This window comes from Perca flavescens, chromosome 17 (assembly GCF_004354835.1).
Source record: "Perca flavescens isolate YP-PL-M2 chromosome 17, PFLA_1.0, whole genome shotgun sequence".
Lineage (NCBI taxonomy): Eukaryota > Metazoa > Chordata > Actinopteri > Perciformes > Percidae > Perca > Perca flavescens.
The window spans coordinates 27,288,836-27,299,715 of record NC_041347.1 but is presented as its reverse complement, the minus strand read 5'-3'; the positions used below and the strand labels follow the sequence as shown (position 1 = coordinate 27,299,715).

Sequence of the window (10,880 nt, the reverse complement as noted above, 5' to 3'; positions counted from 1 at the left end):
CTAAATACCAAAAATTTAAAATTTAAATGTACATTTCATGCACTATTCATGCTGCTCTCTCACTCTCTTTCTCATTTTATCCTTATATTACATTTAAACTTTAATGAGTGCATCATGTGGCAGGGAAAAGGCATGCATTTCATTACTGTATACATTACTTATTTTATACTTACTTACTTAATATTGAAAAGCAGCTTTAGCGAAAGTCCCTTATTCAAATTCTTGGAACAAATATACCAATTTAATTGGAAGGAAAAGCAGCGTTGGCTCTTCTGACACTGTGGATTGAGGTTGTGCGGGTAATGTTTGCAAAAAGCTCATTTATTTGGAGGATTATGGTTCATGTTTGAGGGCCTTAATGTGATTACTGCGCTCAGAGATGCGTGGCTTAATGGCAACATCATTGTGAGAGATGCTCACCGAGCAGCACTGAACAATGAGTGTCCAGGACCCTTAAAGAGCTGTGAACCTGTAAATCTCCTGATCGCTGTTATTGAAGTGGAGAACGATGCTCATCAGCTTGATTTCATCATGAATGTTGTGGGTACTGTGCTATTTCAGCAATGTGGCAAAGTGGATGCTATGGATGGAGAGAGAGGTGGATGTGAAGATACCAGGTGAAGCTCAATCTGCTGAATAAAAAATGATTAAACACGTGTCATGAAGTGCAGGGTACTACGAGCTGTGAGAGGTTTATAGTGCTCTCAAACCCACAGAGCTTTGAATGTGAGAACTGACAAGGTGGGACAGACTAATGATTCACAATATCTCTGTTTAGGCCAAGGGCTATGGAGCATACACTTCTTTAGCAGCCAGAACACTCAGTCCTCTGTGTGTGCCTCTGAAACCCATCTTCAGACTGTAAATGTGAAGGTTGTGCTTCAAAATATCTCAAGTAAGAGAAACAATAGTCTCGCATTGCCAGACCTTCCTCTACAGCACTTCGGAAGAGGGTCTGGCTAGTCCACAGAGCATTTCGGGATGGTTTTTTGGCATTTATTTAAACCAATCACAATCCACTTTGTTAAGTGCCAAACTCAATGACGGTGCCTCTGCAAAATAGGAAGTTGATGATATGGATTTAACATTTCTGTTTCTGCTCCACTTATATAAACCTGAGATTTACGAAGACATCAATTAATGATCCAAAAAATGACAGTACACTAATTTCAAATACATTCCTCGGTTAAGTACAAAGGGGTGTCCATTAGGCCTGGGGCTCTTAAAGTGATGGTTTGGAGTAATTTCACCCTAGGGTCCTTTGCACCATGACCTCGAGCCAAACAACCCCCCAGAAGCTTTTTTCACCTGGGTCGAACATTGGGAGAGTTAGCGTAGAGTAGCGTTATCAGCTGAATAGCTTAGCGCAGGGGCTAATGGATCCACATTTGTATCTTGTAAGTTACCCCACTAATAATGCCTGAAATGATACAAGACTTCTACCCTAGTACAAATTAGGTTATGCACTCATAAAACGATGGATTGGAAAGTTTGTAAGTACACCAGAAGTTTATGTAAATAACACTAGCCTGCTGGCTTCTGCTCTCTGCTGTTGTTGCTGCTGCTGCCGGCAGTAAGACGAGTGCTTAGGGATGTCTACAAAATACAACACCGAAAAGAGATACAACAAAAATATTTATTAATTTAACTTTTTTTTTTTAAGTAAGTGCTGTAGTATAACTAGCAGGAGACAAGTTATAATTGAGGTAAGTTTGGAGACATTACCTTATTTAATCATTAAATTAATAAATATTTTTGTATTTTGTAGACGTCCCTAAGCACTCGTCTTACTGCGGCAGCAGCAGCAACAGCAACAGCAGAGAGCAGAAGCCAACAGGCAAGTGTTATTTACATAAACTTCTGGTGTACTTACAAACTTTACAATCCATCGTTTTATGAGTGCATAACCTATTTGTACTACTGTAGACGTTTGGTATCATTTTGGGCATTATTAGTGGGTTCATTTACGAGATACAAACCTGGATCCATTAGCCCCTGCGCTAAGTATCTCTTAGCGCATCTCTTTATCTCTTTAGTATCCAGAGTTGTTCCCCTGTACCAACTGCCAACAGTGTGCTTTTGCACAGAGTTCACATATGTTGACTTGGAGCTTTCAGAGCTGGATATTAAAGGCAACGCTACAGACTCCAACTGCATTACACATTTTTTTTTTTACTGATTTAGCAAATTTCAGCACGATACATACGTATATATTTCTCATGTTTAGGGCTGTGTATCGTTCAGAAATGTTAGATACTGGTACCAATACCAATACGTGACTTCGATACCACTTCCTAAACGATTTTTCAATAGCAATTTTATAAAACAAAAAGAAATTACAACATTACAGCAGAAATCTTTTTATTTATTTTTCAGCTCTTACTACGTGAGCCACATCTCTGTGCGTAACATAGAGTTTTCCTTGCATGTCTCTAAGACGTGTAACGCTAAACAGCCAATCACAAACATTATTAGATCTTGGTAGAAGCATGTTGCATGCTTATTGGCTTACTGACGCTTATGAGATTTACTCCTTAGGTATTGATATTGGGTATTGAATGACGGGGCATTTTTCGATAAGGAGGCAATTCGGTCGGTGTCTAAAAAGTATTGAATTCGGTACCCAGCCCTACTCATATCCTTACAACAAGTTTAGTTTTATTTGGCTACTCACTATTTTTACACTTGCAATGCCACTTGGCTACTTTTGCTTATGATTCACTTCTGTACTTTTCCACAGCTTCAAAGACATTAGGGTTGTCCATGCCGTGTACACTTTCAAATACCAGCAAATAGGGTTGTGACAAGACACCCAGCTCAGAGACCGTTGAGACCTAATGTTTTGTACTTGAATTTGTCATTGTACAGTAGACAGAGAGAAATAAAGTTTATTTTACAATTGTTTCACATTGATTATGTTATAAAGCACAAATACATTACCATCAAACACTCAACAGCTGATTTTTGTGAAGACAGATGCTCATTTCTCCTCCTCTGCATTTTATTAATTGTAGCAATAAACAAGGAAGTAGGCTACTCTAGTATTGATTTATGACCATTATAGGACAAAGGGAGAACATTTCTCTTTGTTTAATATCATTAAAAGTAAAGCTATGTTTTGCTGTCCGCTTCTCAGCGCCACAGTGAACTGCACGCTGCGGACGCGTGTGTGTCTCGGCCAAGAGAGAGAGAGAGAGAGAGAGAGAGAGAGAGAGGTAGAGAGAGAGAGAGAGAGGTAGAGAGAGAGAGAGAGAGAGTGGCGTTACTAATGGTGCGTTCTTTTTGTATTGTAATCGCGACTAGTAGCTCGAGTGTGACGTCACATCCATGTCGGAAAACGAGTAACCGTGGGTTGTTGCGTTCTTTTTGTCACACAATACTACGAGTCGGAGAAAAGATGCATTTTTGTAACATTTTTAGTAACATTTAGGATTCTATTCACCCAGTTATTGACATATTACACACATATATTTCACGGTTTGATACATGAAAATTACGTTTTGATTAACATTAACGTTCGGCTACTGCTCTGCTTTCTGCTCAATGCTCGGCTTAAGCCGTTGTTGTCATATAGCAACCGAGCGTCTCTAGCCAATTTCAGCTGCACAAGCTACAAAATAACTAATCAGGCGGTATTTAACTCCTAATAAGACTGTAGCGACATGCCTATAGGTAGCAGTATACAGTGCTATGTGTACCACTTCTTCATTTGGTTACAACAAAGACAAAAGTGCTTAAAATTGTAGAAAACCACAATGTTTACTACGTGTGATGCACGACGTAGCCATCTTTGAAAGTGAACTCGGGGTCCTCTGAGTTCAGACGACTTGATGAGTTGTATATACGACCTCGGTGGCGTTCTTTTTGCAACTTCCGGTTCGTAACTCTGGAAAACAACTCGTAAATCGACTTCGGTGGAAAAAAAGAACACACCATAACGCTGGGTTTTACAGGCAGTTTTTTGAATCCGCTATCACTCTGTAAAAGTAAACTCAGAGTCAACTTTGGAGAACGGGCATGGGATCTTCTATGCTAATTTCAAGGCTGTTGCTATGTACTGATATCGCAAGACACTTTTTACCTTGACGAGAAATCTCTTCACGTTTGATCAAGCAAAATCTCGTCACACCTCTACCACACAAATATTTCTTAGTTAAACAACAAATAGGTATGAGATATTTGTAATCCTTCCTAAATTTCTGAATGAATAAAGTTTAAACTCATGATCATCCTAATGTTTACGTGCATGGCTAAGGTATTGTAACAGATTATGTAGCATCGTGCAAACAACAAAACAATGAAGACCAGAAGCCAGATAATAGCAAAGTCCCATGAAAGAGAGACCAAAGTCAAACCTTCTGTGTAAGTTCTCTTAACAGACAGGAATCCAATATCAAAGTAGCGAGGCCAAGTCTGATTAAATCTCGACTAAAAAAAGGAAAGACAGCTCAAGATCCTTCATTAATATAATCTCTCCAGGAGATATCTCTGTTCTCTGAGATACCACCAGAAGTTTGCAGTGCCGTGTATTGCAATAAAAATTCAACTCATTTAAATAACTAGATCAAACATCAATGCTCATAAATGAAACTAAACTACAAGTATGAGCTGACCATAAAACTTTTCATTGTTTAAACTGTCACTTGTATATCAATTTAAAATGTAATACATACAAAATGAGACAAAAAACTGAATGTGTTGTGTGTGTTCATGTACTGGTGCAAGGGTTAAAGTGTATGCACTTGTGTCTATAAGTTAGTTAAAAAGCAGATAAATGTGTGTTTTGTTACATGCAGCGTTACCAGTCTCATAAAATCTATATATGGTATAAAAATGTATAATTAATGCATCTGCTCTGTCAGGCAGTTAGGACACAATTCATTATTTATCCAGCTGGGTCTCATTATAGCCAAAACACAGTTTACACAAGGCTGATATCAGGCCTAATAAATGGTGATTAGGCTCCATAAATCTTAGCCATTCACTTGGCATTCTTATTGTGAGACCACTGAGGTGTCAAGGAAGGACCACAGCGGCCAGTGGTCAGCAGTTTCTTGTTTCCTGTGTATTCTTTCACAATTTTAAACTGTCTATTCCTTCTGTTCTGTGTTTCACAGAAGTGTGTCACAGTCCGCTGGTATCCAATCTACTGCCATCGTCCTTCCGAAGCTCCTCACAGTTGTCGGGCAGCCACGGGCCGGGCTTTGCTAAGCTGAACCGGAGAGAAGGTGAGTAACGGTAACTATTGCAAACCATCATCGTGGGTGGCTGATGTTTTTTGGTTAATAAATATGTGTGGTTAGTAGGGGCGTTGAAATGAATCACTGCATCGATGCATCGCGATACGGACCTGGACGATACTGCATCCATGCAGTGACAGACCATAATCGATTATAGCCTACTGATGTTGCTTGTTGATTTTCCTGTTGCTGCTTGTTGTCTGTTGTCTGCTGTGTTTAGACTCCGCTACATTCAGGATGTGTCTTTTTAAAGAGCAGATACAATAAAAAGGGGATTTCATATATGTCTGACTGCTTGAATTTGTCAATGAAAACCATGTGTAGTAATATATAATAATATTTAGGAGGTGATGCATCGTGATATTGATTCGAACTGACAGGATAATCGTAATCAAATTGAATTGTGAGACCAGTGAAAATTCACACCCCTAGTGGTTAGCATGTTCACTGTGGTGGGGGGCTCTCTTCATACTGTTGGACTGAGAAATGTGGATCAGTTTGTTTGGTTTCAAGTCAGACCAAAATCCACCAGGGGAAGTCTACTCGCGTGGTGTGGCCAAAAGCAGAAGGGGACAGGAAATAGCGAGGGTAGGATTGTAAACACAAACTGCTGGGTCTAGCAAGGCTTTGTTATTTTATTATTATTATTTTGCCATGCTGTTATAAAACAAAAATATATAAACAAATGAGGTGTATTGTCATCCTGTTTTATCTGATCATTCTATAACTTGTATTTAGGCCATATCTGAATTATCTACAGTACAGGCCAAACGTTTGGACACACCTTCTCATTCAATGTGTTTCTTTTTTTTCCATGACTATTTACATTGTAGATTCTCACTGAAGGCATCAAAACTATGAATGAACACATATGGAATTATGTACTTAACAAAAAAGTGTGAAATAACTGAAAACATGTCTTATATTTTAGATTCGTCAAAGTAGCCAGTCTTTGCTTTTTTTTGATAACTCTGCAACCCCTTGGTGTTCTCTCAATGAGCTTCATGAGGTAGTCACCTGAAATGGTTTTCACTTCACAGGTGTGCTTTGTCAGGGTTAATTAGTGGAATTGTTTCCCTTATTAATAAAAAAGCAAAGGGTGGCTACTTTGAAGAATCTTATATATAAGACATGTTTTCAGTTATTTCACACTTTTTTGTTAAGTACATAATTCCATATGTGTTCATTCATAGTTTTGATGCCTTCAGTGAGAATCTACAAAGTAAATAGTCATGAAAATAAAAGGAAACGCATTAGAATGAGAAGGTGTGTCCAAACCTTCGGCCTGTACTGTATATGTAGCTAGAAGTGATGAACTTTAGCCTACTTTCAGAAGACACCTCTCTGGAAACATTTGGAAAGTGTTATTAGTGGGTCCCCCGAGATAGAAATGTCTTTGTTGAAAATAAGGCCAGTTGGCTTGTAGCCATTGGTCAATTATTGATCCCACCCTAAGTTATGAAGAATATAACAGCAGAAAGTCAGAGGACCACTGGAGAATTGGGAAAACAGGTCCTCTCCGGGCTCTTCAGAGCTTGTAAATTGATGCTGAATTCCTTTGATGTAAATAAACCTTTATAATCAAGAAACAGCGTCAGCGGATTCCTGTCCATACAGCAACGCACCATCGCTACCAAATACACTACACAAACAATATTTCCTGTATGAGAGCTCCAATGTGTCTGCTGGATGTGTCCGGTACAGGTGGTTAGCCATTAGGTTAGCACTTCTGCCTCACAGCAAGTTCTGGGTTCAAACCCAGGTCATCTCAGTCCTTTCTGTGTGGAGTTTGCATGTTCTCCCAGTGTTTGCGTGCAGGTGCTCCGGTTTCTTCCCACCATAAAGACATGGATGCTAGGCAAGTAGGACTACAGTTGAAAATTAGCCGACTGGCTAACATTGGCGCATTTACAGAAATGTTGATTAATGTGCATTGTCCTAAATAAATAAATAAATAATAGCAGGCAATAATCCAAATGAATATCAGGGTTGCGTTTCTGTGTTTGTTGTGGAGTCATTTTCCCCCTCAAAAAGATGCGTTTGTGTGTTAATTCTTTTCTGTTGCATAACTTACAGATGGTCTTTTCCAGCTTTACCTTCATATTTATGGAATATAGATGCACACTTCACTGGTGCAGACTGAAGTTGTGCACATGCATAAAACACACCTCAGTGGTAGTGTTGTTTTAAGAGAATATAGCCTACTGAAGTTGAGGTTTTTCTAGATTAAGGTAGGCCATTATAACATTGGATGTTACTGTTCATAAGAAACATCAGGCGTTCCCTCAGGTCTGTCACATGTCCGCTCGGCCACAGTGTGATCTTTCAACTGTTCCATCTCTCCCTCAGCCTTACTCCCCATATTCACATATAACATTTAGCAGTTTATCATTAATAAATTATCGCTGCAATCTTGTCCTCTTTTCTTCTCAGTCTTTTTTCATTTATTTTTTACCGTCAGTGTTTTCACCGGTTGGGCAGATAAAATAAGCTGTGAAAGGAAGCTCCCCTCTGTTTCTGTTCAGATGTGTTGCAGCAGCACTGCTCACCTAATGATTCACTTCACTGCAGGACACACAGCACACGACATCAAAGACAAGGCTCAGTTGGATTCACACAAACTGACGGACGCCTCATTGGGTGAATGATGGACAAAGAGACAGACATATAAAGGCCAAAACAGAAGAATGGTCTTTGCCTCCTTTCTGCTCTGTTTTCATGTACTTATGTTGCAGGTGTAAATCACACACTTTGCTAAAGGTTGGCTTTTGTCACAAGAAGAATTGACACAAACGTGCTGATACAGGGTCTTTGAGAAAACACCTCTGTTTTGGCGTTTTCTTTTAGAAAAATGTTGGCTGACATACACTCCAGAGACGAGAATGCGACAGAAGCGCTATGATTTCTTTGTCTTCGAGGATCTGAATGATTTTCACCACCTGGGAGACTGCAGGAAGCACAGCCTGCGGGTTGCTGTTTCCTTGGTGTGTTTGATGGCAAATGCTGTGAGAAAAAAAAAAAACAGGCTGTGTTCCTTCACTTCAGTCACCCTGCTCTGTCTGTTCTGCGTTTGATCTGCGTTAACAAGGATCTGATGCTTCTCAAGGAAGATCAGATGCTTCTGAATGGCAAAACATAAGTTTATCTGCACGGAAGAAAAAGAGGGAAGCAAAGAGACGAAGAAGTAATGACACAAGACGGAAACTGAAAGGAAGAACAGTGAAATTTTTTTAAACTCATGCACAAACAAAGAAACTCAAGATGCTAGAAAATGAAAACTACACAATTTATAATCTGCTAGCATCATTTAAACATTAGTCTATATCCACAATGTTCCACTTCGGGGATTGTTCAGGTGCCACCGGAAATTCCGCCGGATGTCTTTCATTTCGGCCGGATCTCCGTTACCTTCCGCTTCCTTTGTGTTGGCATTTTAAACTCTGTTTGATTTCTGAGGACTATGGTTAACTGCTCCTCACATCTCTGCAGGGTAAATCCAGACAGCTAGCTAGACTATCTGTCCAATCTGAGTTTTCTGTTGCACGACTAAAACAACCTTTGAACGTACACGTTCCACCAAAACAAGTTCCTTCCTGAGGCTATTTTGCAGACGCACCACCCAAGACGATTGTGATTGGTTTAAAAAAAATGCCAATAAACCAGAGTACGTTTTCCTCTCATTGGTCTGGCAATGCGAGACTATTTGAACATTAACCAGGCAGTTAGTAAAACAGTAATGACTCATGCATAGATGCCATTGTGTACACAGTCATTTAAAAATGCATCTGATTTACAACCAAAGTTTGCTATAGATATTATTAAATTGTGCATATTTTAAATGTGCATATATATGATATTCAAAGCCAATCAAAGTACATCAACTTCTCTGACACGTAATGAGCTTTGAGATTGCCCACAGAGCTTTCAGTTTCTGCATCATCGTGGCAAATGGTTTTGCTCATTAGCTCTTGTAATTCCTTGTCAATGATTTCCTGCTAACAATAATACCTTGCAGGTTACAGTGCCTCATTGATTCTCTGCCAGAGACTTGAATTGAATTAGAGTAAAGAACTAAATTAAACTGATCAATAAATCTTACTCAGTTTTGAATGCAGCAACACATGCTAACAAAAATACATTGATGTGAAAATGAAAACGGCTTTAATTCCAGACTCCCAGCTGTTCCCTGTAGAAATCAATGGATAAATGAACACCCCCTGGTTGTTCTCGCCTCCTCCAGCTGCTGCTAACCCTCCTCATCCTCCAAAGTCATTCTCCGAGGAGCTGCCTCGTTCAGAGTTAATTTACCAGTAAAATGAGCAGAGACTCTTGGAGGAAACACACAGCCCTGTTTAAGACAAACACTCTGTAGTAGTCTTGTTGCACTGTTAACCTTTGGATTAACCCATTAACGAATGTGGTAAAGAATGCAAAATTCTACTTGATCAATCATTGCTCATTGAAAGCTTGTAAAATACAACATACATCTTTTCCCCATTACGATAGATTTGTTTAAACAATTGGAAGGCTGTTTTTACTGCATTACTCAAGTAAAGTTTAACTGGAAACCCCCTAAGTGTAGGATTCTAATCTTTTTATTTGTCTCTTAGTGTATGTGAAATAAACAGATCTCATCCTGAGACACTAAGAGGGCTTAAAGTGACATATAGACTGCACCAGGGTTGCCTGATTTTATTACTAAAAGCTACTGCCATCAGAATAATGTGAGAAATGCTACAATTGCATAACAATTGTGATCATATTGCATTTAAATTGAATTAAAACGCCATTCATCAGAATTGCTGCATCTGCTCCAGCACTTCATTATTTATTAAATGGCCAAACAGCATTCAAAATATTAAATCTAGTAATTCTGAGAATTGCTGGTTTTATCAAGCTTACTGTTGTAAATGTTGTTCTTATTGTCTATGAATATATGCTTGATCAATGAAATCATTACTGATCAACAACTGCATGCAAAATGATATTTTTTCAAGCGCTTAGTGAAAAGAGTGTTATTCAGTGTTGCTTGTGGGGAAGCGTGTTTCAGCATGGCTTTGTTATGCCTCTTCTGCAACCGAGATGATATCCAGACATCAAATCCAAGACAGCTCATACCAGCTTCTATCTGTTCAAAATTTACAGAGGGCATTTCATCACATTTCATTTTATTCCGGGCAGACAGATACTTGGGTACAACTTTGTAATTGATTGGTATAGTAAGTCATCCTTATCTGGAAAAGCAAAGACAGTGTGTTGCCACATGGAATTGGGGTCTGATTCATCTAATGTGCTTCAAAAGCGTAAGTGAGCACAAAATGATTTTCCTTTCATTTTCTCTGAAGGGTTTTTTGCACAACCTCTAACTCTACTGATCCCAAGTCTCTAACTCTACTGATAGCAAGTGGCTCAATTGGCATAATGCCCAGACTCAAAAGTTTCCTTTTTCACATAACTTTCTTCACAGGGAACTGTAGTACAGAAGGAACTGTAGTGACAAAAGGATGACACTGATACGGTTGTGGTTGTCACTATTAATTAGAGATTTGTCTTGAAAGTCACCCACAAGTGAGCAGACATATTTTTCAAATATGAAGAAAGTTTCAGCTCCTCTAATATAAGTGTAAATTATGGCCTGTT

General features: G+C 39.0%; 1 protein-coding gene across 1 annotated transcript in view; it reads left to right on the top strand.

The window, feature by feature from the left end:
• The first annotated feature begins 342 nt into the window (after nucleotides 1-342).
• The window catches only part of LOC114571774 (contactin-associated protein-like 4), a 69,090-nt gene continuing 58,552 nt past the window's right edge, over nucleotides 343-10,880 (top strand). Inside the window, 3 exon segments of the mRNA XM_028602966.1 lie at nucleotides 343-544; nucleotides 5,118-5,228; nucleotides 8,088-8,224. Coding sequence (XP_028458767.1) covers nucleotides 343-544; nucleotides 5,118-5,228; nucleotides 8,088-8,224 — 450 coding nt within the window.